The sequence below is a fragment of the Bombina bombina genome, chromosome 3 (assembly GCF_027579735.1).
Source record: "Bombina bombina isolate aBomBom1 chromosome 3, aBomBom1.pri, whole genome shotgun sequence".
NCBI classification, from domain to species: domain Eukaryota; kingdom Metazoa; phylum Chordata; class Amphibia; order Anura; family Bombinatoridae; genus Bombina; species Bombina bombina.
In genome coordinates this window covers 1,035,133,052-1,035,146,384 of record NC_069501.1, presented here as the reverse complement: position 1 = coordinate 1,035,146,384, position 13,333 = coordinate 1,035,133,052, and the positions used below count along the sequence as shown (strand labels likewise).

General features: G+C 39.7%; 1 protein-coding gene across 1 annotated transcript in view; it reads left to right on the top strand.

Moving 5' to 3' along the window:
- LARP4 (La ribonucleoprotein 4) overlaps positions 1-13,333 on the top strand; it is a 447,695-nt gene that overhangs the window by 139,214 nt on the left and 295,148 nt on the right. The window contains exons 8-9 of the mRNA XM_053705530.1: positions 9,725-9,834; positions 9,919-9,925. Of these exons, the coding sequence (XP_053561505.1) occupies positions 9,725-9,834; positions 9,919-9,925 (117 nt within the window). The remainder of the gene's footprint in view (positions 1-9,724; positions 9,835-9,918; positions 9,926-13,333) is intronic.

Below are 13,333 nucleotides of genomic sequence, written 5' to 3'. Positions count from 1 at the left end.
AGTGATACATAGTATTCAATGAATGAAAACATTCATTCATTGATTGCTATGCGATCATGTCACTCGCTATATCGTATTGAAAAGTGAAACCTGTTTTTTTTTACCTGCTGCCCACCAATTGTTACGGTAAGGTAATTATGAAAGATAAATATACACTTAGTAGCATACAGTACAAATATAATTTAAAATCGGTTTGTAACGTTGAATCCGAGTTTGTGGGCATATCCAGAATAAGGGCATGAATCAGAACTTTTTAATATATATTTCACTAATTTTCTGAGGACGATAAATACAAATTCAGAATTTTAAAATGGAAGCATATATATGGCACATATTGATATAGTCAAAATTTTATTATCATTGTATCATTCGTAACACAAGCTACGTTCAAGTAAATTGTGCATAAAAACTATATCAAAATATTATCGATATCAATATGTGTCATATACCTGCTTACACCCCAAAAGTAGTATTTTTTTCCAAATTATCGTTTTTATTTTTCAGCAGCAGGATATTCATTTTGTGCCCTTGTTCTATATGAAATACGCTCCTTTCCGTAGTGATTGTAACCATGCACCATTCTATCACTTATAATAATATAAACGATAAAAAATCTTGATGGTTGAAAAGCACTACGGAAACTAGCATAATTCATATAAAACAAGGGAGCATAATGAGGTATACAGCTGCAGTAAAATAAAAACGATAAGTGAAAGAAAATAATAGTTATGAGATGGAAGCAGCGATATTTCACATACTGGTCTAGATACTATTTTTATATCGTTAGTATGCACAATTGTTCTTTAGTGGTGCATAATAACGATCGTAAAAACAGAATTTATGTTTACCTGATAAATTACTTTCTCCAACGGTGTGTCCGGTCCACGGCGTCATCCTACTTGTGGGATATTCTCTTCCCCAACAGGAAATGGCAAAGAGCCCAGCAAGCTGGTCACATGATCCCTCCTAGGCTCCGCCTACCCCAGTCATTCGACCGACGTTAAGGAGGAATATTTGCATAGGAGAAACCAATATGGTACCGTGGTGACTGTAGTTAAAGAAAATAAATTATCAGACCTGATTAAAAAAACCAGGGCGGGCCGTGGACCGGACACACCGTTGGAGAAAGTAATTTATCAGGTAAACATAAATTCTGTTTTCTCCAACAAGGTGTGTCCGGTCCACGGCGTCATCCTTACTTGTGGGAACCAATACCAAAGCTTTAGGACACGGATGAAGGGAGGGAGCAAATCAGGTCACCTAAATGGAAGGCACCACGGCTTGCAAAACCTTTCTCCCAAAAATAGCCTCAGAAGAAGCAAAAGTATCTAACTTGTAAAATTTGTAAAAGTGTTGGGGAGTGGGGGCGTGAAGACCAAGTCGCTGCCCATACATATCTGATCAACAGAAGCCTCGTTCTGAAGGCGCCATGTGGAAGCCACAGCCCTAGTGGAATGAGCTGTGATTCTTTCGGGAGGCTGCCGTCCGGCAGTCTCGTAAGCCAATCTGATGATGCAGTTTAATCCAAAAAGAGAGAGAGGGTAGAAGGTTGCTTTTTGACTGCTCTCCGTTTACCGGAATAACAACAAACAAGGAAGATTGTTTGTCTAAGAATCCTTTGTAGCATCTAAATAGAATTTTAGAGCGCGAACAACATCCAAATTGTTGCAACAAACGTTCCTTTCTTTGAAACTGGTTTCGACATAGAGAAGGTACGATAATCTCCTGGTTAATGTTTTTGTTTAGAACACAACTTTTGGAAGAAAACCAGGTTTAGTACGTAAAACCACCTTATCTGCATGGAACACCAGATAAGGAGGAGAACACTGGCAGAGCAGATAATTCTGAACTCTTCTAGCAGAAGAAATTGCAACCTAAAAACAAACTTTCCAAGATAATAACTTAATATCAACGGAATGCAAGGGTTCAAACGGAACCCCCTGAAGAACTGAAAGAACTAAATTGAGACTCCAAGGAGGAGTCAAAGGTTTGTAAACAGGCTTAATTCTAACCAAGCCTGAACAAAGGCTTGAACATCTGGCACAGCGGCGCAGCTTTTTGTGAAGTTAACCACAGACAAGGCAGAAATCTGTCCCTTCAGGGAACTTGCAGATATCCTTTTTCCAATCCTTCTTGAAGGAAGGATAGAATCCTAGGAATCTTAACCTTGTCCCAAGGGAATCCTTTAGATTCACACCAACAGATATATTTTTCCAAATTTTTGTGGTAAATCTTTCTAGTTACAGGCTTTCTGGCCTGAACAAGAGTATCGATAACAGAATCTGAGAACCCTCGCTTCGATAAGATCAAGCGTTCAATCTCCAAGCAGTCAGCTGAGTGAAACCAGATTCGGATGTTCGAACGGACCCTGAACAAGAAGGTCTCGTCTCAAAGGTAGCTTCCAAGGAGGAGCCGATGACATATTCACCAGATCTGCATACCAAGTCCTGCGTGGCCACGCAGGAGCTTCAAGATCACCGACGCCCTCTCCTGATTGATCCTGGCTACCAGCCTGGGGATGAGAGGAAACGGCGGGAACACATAAGCTAGTTTGAAGGTCCAAGGTGCTACTAGTGCATCCACTAGAGCCGCCTTGGGATCCCTGGATCTGGACCCGTAGCAAGGAACTTTGAAGTTCTGACGAGAGGCCAGCAGATCCATGTCTGGAATGCCCCACAGCTGAGTGACTTGGGCAAAGATTTCCGGATGGAGTTCCCACTCCCCGGATGCAATGTCTGACGACTCAGAAAATCCGCTTCCCAATTTTTCCACTCCTGGGATGTGGATAGCAGACAGGTGGCAGGAGTGAGACTCCGCCCATAGAATGATTTTGGTCACTTCTTCCATCGCCAGGGAACTCCTTGTTCCCCCCTGATGGTTGATGTACGCAACAGGTTGTCATGTTGTCTGATTGAAACCGTAATAAACTTGGCCCTCGCTAGCTGAGGCCAAGCCTTGAGAGCATTGGAATATCGCTCTCAGATCCAGAATATTTATCGGTAGAAGAGATTCTTCCCGAGACCAAAGACCCTGAGCTTTCCCAGGGATCCCCAGACCCGCGCCCTAGGCCCATCAGACTGGCGTCGGTCGTGACAATGACCCACTCTGGTCTGCGGAATGTCATCCCTCGTGACAGGTTGTCCAGGGACAGCCACCAACGGAGAGAGTCCTCTGGTCCGGAGACAAGTCTGTATAGTCCTCATTCCACTGGACTGAGCATGCACAGTTGTAAATGGTCTTAGATGAATGCGTGCAAAAGGAACTATGTCCATTGCCGCTACCATCAACCCGATCACTTCCATGCACTGAGCTATGGAAGGAAGAGGAACGGAATGAAGTATCCGACAAGAGTCTATAAGTTTTGTTTTTCTGGCCTCTGTCAGAAAAATCCTCATTTCTAAGGAGTCTATTATTGTTCCCAAGAAGGGAACCCTTGTTGACGGAGATAGAGAACTCTTTTCCACGTTCACTTTCCATACCGTGAGATCTGATGAAAGCCAGGACAATGTCCGTGTGAGCCTTTGCTTGAGGAAGGGACGACGCTTGAATCAGAATGTCGTCCAAGTAAGGTACTACAGCAATGCCCTTGGTCTTAGCACAGCTAGAAGGGACCCTAGTACCTTTGTGAAAATCCTTGGAGCAGTGGCTAATCCGAAAGGAAGCGCCACGAACTGGTAATGTTTGTCCAGGAATGCGAACCTCAGGAACCGATGATGTTCCTTGTGGATAGGAATATGTAGATACGCATCCTTTAAATCCACCGTGGTCATGAATTGACCTTCCTGGATGGAAGGAAGAATAGTTCGAATGGTTTCCATCTTGAACGATGGAACCTTAGAAACTTGTTTAAGATCTGAGATCTAAGATTGGTCTGAACGTTCCCTTTTTTGGGAACTATAAACAGATTGGAGTAGAACCCCATCCCTTGTTCTCTTAAAGGAACGGGAATGAATCACTCCCATTTTTAACAGGTCTTTACACAATGTAAGAATGCCTGTCTTTTTATGTGGTCTGAAGACAACTGAGACCTGTGGAACCTCCCCCTTGGGGGAAGTCCCTTGAATTCCAGAAGATAACCTTGGGAGACTATTTCTAGCGCCCAAGGATCCAGAACATCTCTTGCCCAAGCCTGAGCGAAGAGAGAGAGTCTGCCCCCCACCAGATCCGGTCCCGGATCGGGGGCCAACATTTCATGCTGTCTTGGTAGCAGTGGCAGGTTTCTTGGCCTGCTTTCCCTTGTTCAGCTTGAGAAGTATTACCCTCTTGCTTAGAGGACGTAGCACCTTGGGCTGGTCCGTTTCTACGAAAGGGACGAAAATTAGGTTATTTTTTGCCTTGAAAGGCCGATCCTGAGGAAGGGCGTGGCCCTTACCCCCAGTGATATCCGAGATAATCTCTTTCAAGTCAGGGCCAAACAGCGTTTTCCCCTTGAAAGGAATGTTAAGTAGCTTGTTCTTGGAAGACGCATCAGCCGACCAAGATTTCAACCAAAGCGCTCTGCGCGCCACAATAGCAAACCCAGAATTCTTAGCCGCTAACCTAGCCAATTGCAAAGTGGCGTCTAGGGTGAAAGAATTAGCCAATTTGAGAGGCATTGATTCTGTCCATAATCTCCTCATAAGGAGGAGAATCACTGTCGACCGCCTTTATCAGCTCATCGAACCAGAAACATGCGGCTGTAGCGACAGGGACAATGCATGAAATTGGTTGTTGAAGGTAACCCTGCTGAACAAACATCTTTTAAGCAAACCTTCTAATTTTTTATCCATAGGATCTTTGAAAGCACAACTATCCTCTATGGTATAGTGGTGCGTTTGTTTAAAAGTGGAAACCGCTCCCTCGACCTTGGGGACTGTCTGCCATAAGTCCTTTCTGGGGGTCGACCATAAGGAAACAATTTTTTAAATAGGGGGGGAGGGACGAAAGGAATACCGGGCCTTTCCCATTCCTTATTAACAATGTTCCGCCACCCGCTTGGGTATAGGAAAAGCTTCTGGGAGCCCCGGCACCTCTAGGAACTTGTCCATTTTACATAGTTTTCTCTGGGATGACCAACTTGTCACAATCATCCAGAGTGGATAATACCTCCTTAAGCAGAATGCGGAGATGTTCCAACTTAAATTTAAAAGCAATCACATCAGGTTCAGCTTGTTGAGAAATTTTCCCTGAATCAGTAATTTCTCCCTCAGACAAAACCTCCCTGGCCCCATCAGACTGAGTTAGGGGCCCTTCAGAAATATTAATATCAGCGGTCGTCATGCTCTTCAGTATCTAAACAGAGGCAGTCGCGCTTACGCTGATAAGTGTTCATTTTGGCTAAAATGTTTTTGACAGAATTATCCATTACAGCCGTTAATTGTTGCATAGTAAGGAGGTATTGGCGCGCTAGATGTACTAGGGGCCTCCTGAGTGGGCAAGACTCGTGTAGACGAAGGAGGGATGATGCAGTACCATGCTTACTCCCCTCACTTGAGGAATCATCTTGGGCATCATTGTCATTGTCACATAAATCACATTTATTTAAATGTATAGGAATCTGGCTTCCCCACATTCAGAACACAGTCTATCTGGTAGTTCAGACATGTTAAACAGGCATAAACTTGATAAACAAAGTTACAAAAAACGTTTTAAAATTAAAACCGGTTACTGTCACTTTAAATTTTAAACTGAACACACTTTTTTACTGCAAATGCGAAAAAAACATGAAGGAATTGTTCAAAATTCACCAAATTTTCACGCACAGTGTCTTAAAGCCTTAAAAGTATTGCACACCAAATTTGGAAGCTTTATTACCCTTAAAATAACGGAACCGGAGCCGTTTTGAACTTTAACCCCTTTACAGTCCCTGGTATCTGCTTTGCTGAGACCCAACCAAGCCCAAGGAGAATACGATACCAAATGACGCCTTCAGAAAGTCTTTTCTAAGTATCCGAGCTCCTCTCACATGCGACTGCATGCCATGCCTCTCAAAAACAAGTGCGCAACACCGGCGCGAAAATGAGGCTCTGCCTATGCTTTGGGAAAGCCCCTAAAGAATAAGGTGTCTAAAACAGTGCCTGCCGATATTATTATATCAAAATACCCAGATAAAATATTCCTCAAGGCTAATATGTGTTAATAATCAATCGATTTAGCCCAAAAAAAGTCTACAGTCTTAATAAGCCCTTTTTGGAAGCCCTTATTTACAATCGTAATAAACATGCTTACCGGATCCCAGAGGGAAAATGACAGCTTCAGCATTACATCGTCTTGTTAGAATGTGTCATACCTCAAGCAGCAAGAGACTGCTCACTGTTCCCCAACTGAAGTTAATTGCTCTCAACAGTTCCCTGTGTGGAACAGCCATGGATTTTAAGTGACGGTTGCTAAAATCATATTCCTCATACAAACAGAAATCTTCATCTCTTTTCTGTTTCGATAAATAGTACATACCAGCACTATTTCAAAATAACAAACTCTTGATTGAATAATAAAAACTACAGTTAAACACTAAAAAACTCTAAGCCATCTCCGTGGAGATGTTGCCTGTACAACGGCAAAGAGAATGACTGGGTAGGCGGAGCCTAGGAGGGATCATGTGACCAGCTTGCTGGGCTCTTTGCCATTTCCTGTTGGGGAAGAGAATATCCCACAAGTTAAGGATGACGCCGTGGACCGGACACACCTATGTTGGAGAAATATTATCTATAGCAGTATGTGCCATATCCCTGCTTCCATCTCCAAAACTTTTTTATTTTTGGCCATGTATCCATTTTATTTTTCTGCAGAAGGATACTCATAAAGCTCATTTGTTCTCTATGAATTATGCTCCTTTCCGTAGTGCTTTTCAACAAACAGTTTATGTTCTCTAATTTAAATTATAGCATGGTACAGGTTGATAAGCACTACGGAAAGGAACATACTTGATATAGAACAATGGAGGTTAATGATTGTCATGCTTGTTAATAAATCAAAACGATTATTATACAAAAATAGTAAGTTTAGACATGGAAGCATGGTTAATGAACCTATGCTATACAAGTGATATTATTCACAATAATAATAATCTGTACACATTATATTAAGAATTTAATTGTGCATAATAAAGTAAATAAAATATTATCTATACTAGATGTGCCATATTCTGCTTCCATCTCAACACTTTTTATTTGTCCACTTCTTTCTTATTTTTGGCAACAGGATCGGATTATGCACACTTGTTCCATATGAATGATGCTCCTTTCCTAGGGCTCGTCAACCTGCACTATTAGATTGTTATAATAATATATAATAATCTTTAGACAAGATAAAATGTTTGTGTGAAAAGAACTACGGAAAGGAGCATAATTCATAGAGAAAAAATGAGCTTGATGAGCATCCTGCTGCAGAAAAATGCAATCTATAAGTGGCCAAAAATAAAATTTTGGAGATGGAAGCAGGGATATGACCATTAATGCTATAGATACTTATTTCATATTATTATGCACAATTATATCACATGTACAGAAGGTATTAATAATTCAATGATGCATAATATCGTTATTAAAAAATTATAAATATAAATATAAACATCTTTTTTTATAAACTAATGTTAATAAGCAATAATTAAATACATGTTTAATAATTAATTTTTTATAAAAGTCAGATACGAGCTGATAATTAGAAAAAATAAGAGTGAAAAAAATTAGAAATATATTTTAATATGATAATAATACAGTATAAGTTAGTTATCAATATGGTTGTCTGTTGAAATATCCCATCAAAATGTATTTGTGTCTGTCTGATTAAAACGTTCTGTTATTCAATCTATTATATGTATATAACATGATCATCACCAAAAATAAATAAAGTTCCGTGAATAAAAATGTGTTATATAACATATGTTGTGTAATGTGACATTTTCCAAAAGTGTTCAGTCCCATAATATTTAGCCTAAACAGAATGACTCCAGACAGTATCTTTTTCTTTGTTTTCTTCTTGCGTGACGGATCGTAGTAGTGAGTCAATGTATCCTAATCAATAATAGAGCAGGATACGAATGCTCGTCTCATGCACGAGCATGATGTTAATGATGCTTGCCGGTCTTTAACGCATGCGCAGAAGTCACTAATGACGTTCAGAAAAAGGGGCTGAACGCCCCAGGGGTGAACAAGGGATTGGAGATTAAGTGATGAAAATCTGTCAATCATTAGCAGGAAGATGGCGGGCGGACTATAGAAGAAAAACGGTGTCGATTTAAAGGTGACAATTTTGCAGACACTATATTAAAATTTTCATGAATGAAGCTCAACTTTATTTTAAATTTACAATATAAATCTGTAAGCGACTAAGCCAGACTGACCTTCACTTTAAAACTGTTGCTCCCCCGTGGAGCTTAAACTTGGTTCTTAAAGTTCTTCAGGGAGTTTCCGTTTGAACCCCTTCATTCCATTGATATTAAACTTTTATCTTGGAAAGTTCTGTTTTTGATGGCTATTTCCTCGGCTCGAAGAACCTGAGTTATCTGCCTTACATTGTGATTCTCCTTATCTGATTTTTCATTCAGACAAGGTAGTTCTGCGTACCAAACCTGGGTTTTTACCTAAGGTGGTTTCTAACAGGAATATCAATCAAGAGATTGCTGTTCCATCATTGTGTCCTAATCCTTCTTCAAAGAAGGAACGTCTCTTGCATAATCTGGACGTAGTCCGTGCCTTGAAGTTTTACTTACAGGCTACTAAAGATTTTCGTCAAACATCTGCCCTGTTTGTCGTTTACTCTGGACAGAGGAGAGGTCAAAAAGCTTTGGCAACCTCTCTCTCCTTTTGGCTTCGGAGCATAATACGCTTAGCCTATGAGACTGCTGGACAGCAGCCCCCTAAAAGGATTACAGCTCATTCTACTAGAGCTGTGGCTTCCACCTGGGCCTTTAAAAATGAGGCCTCTGTTGAACAGATTTGCAAGGCTGCGACTTGGTCTTCGCTTCACACCTTTTCAAAATTTTACAAATTTGACACTTTTGCTTCTTCGGAGGCTGTTTTTGGGAGAAAGGTTCTACAGGCAGTGGTTCCTTTCGTTTAAGTTCCTGCCTTGTCCCTCCCATCATCCGTGTACTTTAGCTTTGGTATTGGTATCCCACAAGTAATGGATGATCCGTGGACTGGATACACTTAACAAGAGAAAACATAATTTATGCTTACCTGATAAATTTATTTCTCTTGTAGTGTATCTAGTCCACGGCCCGCCCTGTCCTTTTAAGGCAGGTCTAAATTTTAATTAAACTACAGTCACCACTGCACCCTATGGTTTCTCCTTTCTCGTCTTGTTTCGGTCGAATGACTGATATGGCAGTGAGGGGAGGAGCTATATAGCAGCTCTGCTGTGGGTGATCCTCTTGCAATTCCTGTTGGGAAGGAGAATATCCCACAAGTAATGGATGATCCGTGGACTGGATACACTACAAGAGAAATACATTTATCAGGTAAGCATAAATTATGTTTTTCCTTCGGCTGAATGACTGGGGATTATGGCTAAAGGATTGACACTTAACAACTTTTCTGGGATGCTCTTTGCCGCCTCCTGCTGCCAGGAGTTGAATATCCCACTTGTAATTGAATGAAGTCATGGACTCTCCATGCCCGGAAAAAAATACATTTATCAGGTAAGCATACATTATTTTATTACTCATTTTCTTTCAAATGTCTGCTTAATTTGCAACACAATACATTTGGAGTATCTGCCAGTAATATTTTTCTTTTTTTTTTAGGAAGTCAAAGCACTATTTGATCATGAAAACTGTCCCAAAGTATTAAGTTGTGAATTTGCACACAACAACAACTGGTATGTTACATTCCAGTCAGATACTGATGCTCACAGGTAATATATATAATATATAGACACTTCTGTTTCACAATAATTATTTATGAATACATATTTATAATGCAGTCTTCTCAATTCCAGTCCTCAAGTACCCCAAACATGCAAGATTGTCATGATGACTTAAAGTGATGTAAACTTTACAAGTTTTTTTTAAATCTGGTCCGAATTTAAGTGATTTTTTACAGGGTGTTTAATTGATCACTTCTAATAAAGATGCTCTGTAACTTAGTTTTAATCTAGCTGTCCCATTCTAATACTCTGTGCTCTGGCCGCCACTAATCGGTTTGATTTGTTCTATCTGTACGGCACTTTAGTTGTACTAAAGCGCCAATTAGATAACCGTTCAATTCGTAAGCTCACAAAAAAGAGTTTTGAAGTAGACTGCTGGAGTATGGGGTATTAGAATGGCAATGCTAGATTAAAAAGTCAATCACAGGCGCATGATCATTAGTAAGTGATTAATTTATAGTCCATGTAAATTATTGCTTAGAATTCCGTACCTGATTTTAAAACATGTTAAGTTTACCATCACTTTAGCTAGATTTCAGGTGAAATAATCAGATTAGTAACAACAGTTTGTTAAAGTGATGTAAATTTATTTACATATTGACCCTCAAAATCAGTTTTTTATGGACTCCATTATCAATACCGCATATTTTGTTTTATATTTACACAACATATAAATTAATAATTACGTTACTAACTTTGCTCCGTTTTCATGCTCCGCTCCTCCCATCCATAACTTCCTTATTTTCCAGCGTTAAAACGACTAGAGCGGTCCTTCCCGCTCTATGACGTATCACTCTTGCGCGTTCACAACGGCTACAGTTTGTGCGCATGCATTTGTAATTGAGTGCCGAATTGCGGCGCGAGCATTGATACTTACTTGCAGGTCCTGTGAAATACACTGAGGTTTGTGGAATGCGGGCTTTATATGCGCATGCTTAGAGCGTGTGCTGTGCGCATCGCTTAGAAATACAGCTCAAGTGGTTATACGCATGCGCATATAAAAGAACGCATGCGCAGGAGATTTAAAATGACGTAATGAAAAGGGGGCTTGACGCCACGGGGTACGCCACATTATTAGTTTAGGGAAATGTCAATCAATGTTAAGAAAGCGGAACAAAATGGCGGGGCGGAGGGGAGAAATAAAGACTTTGTGAGTTATATAGGTATATAAATAGGTATTATGACGTTTGCAGTAAATTCATGAATTAAAGTTATGCTATTTTTTATGATGAAACGTTTGTGAATGTCGAGTATCGGTGAGTTTACATGCACTTTAACCTGCCGGTTCGACCTGTGCTCTAGTTAAGCTATGAGGAAAATGTGGCCTGTTAGGGTGCTTGAAGACTGGAGTTGATAACTTTTAGAACATTTTTTTTTTTTTTTTAAATAAACAAAAAATTCCTGTCCAACATCTAAATGCATTCTTGTCACTCTTGCAGGGTCAGTTATCTTATCAGCTAGTAAGAATTGGTACAAAACATTTACTTTAGTATTTGTTCAAACTTCATGTAAACATTTACATCTAATTGTTTTATTTTTTTTCAGGCAAAATAATTATTTTCATATGGTGTAAATGTTCTAACCATAAGCATAAAAGAAACATTTTGTTTTAATTCAATTTCCCTGATCTACTGATTAGTAATGTTTTTGTCTCTGTTTTGCTCCTACCCTTTAGTGAAGTAGATTTGCTCATCTCTAGTTCAAGTTCCATCTTTTGGTGAAGAAGATGGGTTTTGGAGATGCTGCTACACAAAATGCCATAATCATCTTTTCCTATTAAAATAGGCCTAGTCAGTGGATTGCTCAATAAGTGAGGCATTAAACACCAGAAGAAAACATTTTATTTTTTGGACAAATAGCATTCGGTTCAGTGTTCTCCACAGAAATTTTTGCGAGCTAGGTGGAGGGCATTGTGTTCCACTTTGCAATACTGTAACATTTTCTGCTACTTCTAGGTATCCAAAGCTAAAGTGATGGTAAATCCAAGCGTATAAAAAATTAACGCTAGGATTTACCATCACTACAAATAAACATTATTTCTTCTGTTAAGTGTGATCAGTCCACGGGTCATCATTAACTTCTGGGATATTACTCCTCCCCAACAGGAAGTGCAAGAGGATTCACCCAGCAGAGCTGCATATAGCTCCTCCCCTCTACGTCACTCCCAGTCATTCTCTTGCACCCAACGACTAGATAGGATGTTGAGAGGACTATGGTGATTATACTTAGTTTTTATATCTTCAATCAAAAGTTTGGTTATTTTAAAATAGCGCCGAGTGTGTTATTATCTCTCTGGCAGAGTTTGAAGAAGAATCTACCAGAGTTTTTGTTATGTATTTTAAGCCGGAGTAGTGTAAGATCATATTGCTGTTTCTCGGGCCATCTGAGGAGAGGTAAACTTCAGATCAGGGGACAGCGGCAGATGAATCTGCATAGAGGTATGTTAGCAGTTTTTATTTTCTGACAATGGAATTGATGAGAAAATCCTGCCATACCGATATAATGTCATGTATGTATACTTTAACACTTCAGTATTCTGGGGAATGGGTACTTCACTAGAATTACACTGTAAGAAATACATAAAGCTGTTTAAATAACTAGAGATTATGTTTAACGTTTTTGCTGGAATGTAAAATCGTTTTCATTTACTGAGGTACTGAGTGAATAAATGTTTGGGCACTATTTTTCACTTGGCAGTTGCTTAATCTGTTTTCTGACAGGTTTCTGTTTCTCCCTCATCTGCTGTGTGTGAGGGGGAGGGGCCGTTTTTTGGCGCTTTTACTACACATCAAATATTTCAGTCAGCAACTCATTGTATTCCCTGCATGATCCGGTTCATCTCTACAGAGCTCAGGGGTCTTCAAAACTTATTTTGAGGGAGGTAATTTCTCTCAGCAGAGCTGTGAGAATTAAGTTTGACTGAGATAAAAAACGTTTTCTGTAATTTGTTTCCTGCTTTCAGAATTTGTTATCTTTGCTAATGGGATTAAACCTTTGCTATAAGTTGTGTTATTTACTAGGATTGAGGCTATAACTGTTTCAATTTATTAATTTTCAACTGTCATAGATCTTCTGTGCTCCTTAAAGGCACAGTACGTTTTAATATTATTCTAATTGAATTGTATTTCCAAGTTACAAGTTTATTTTGCTAGTGTGTTAAACATGTCTGATTCAGAGGATGATACCTGTGTCATTTGTTGCAATGCCAAAGTGGAGCCCAATAGAAATTTATGTACTAACTGTATTGGTGCAACTTTAAATAAAAAGTCAATCTGTACAAATTGAACAAATTTCACCAAACAACGAGGGGAGAGTTTATGCGACTAACTCGCCACACTTGTCAGGTACCTACATCTCCCGCTCAGAGGGAGGTGCGTGATATTGTAGCGCCGAGTACATCTGGGCGGCCATTACAAATCACATTACAGGATATGGCTACTGTTATGACTGAGGTTTTGGCTAAATTACCAGAAGCTAAGAGGTAAGC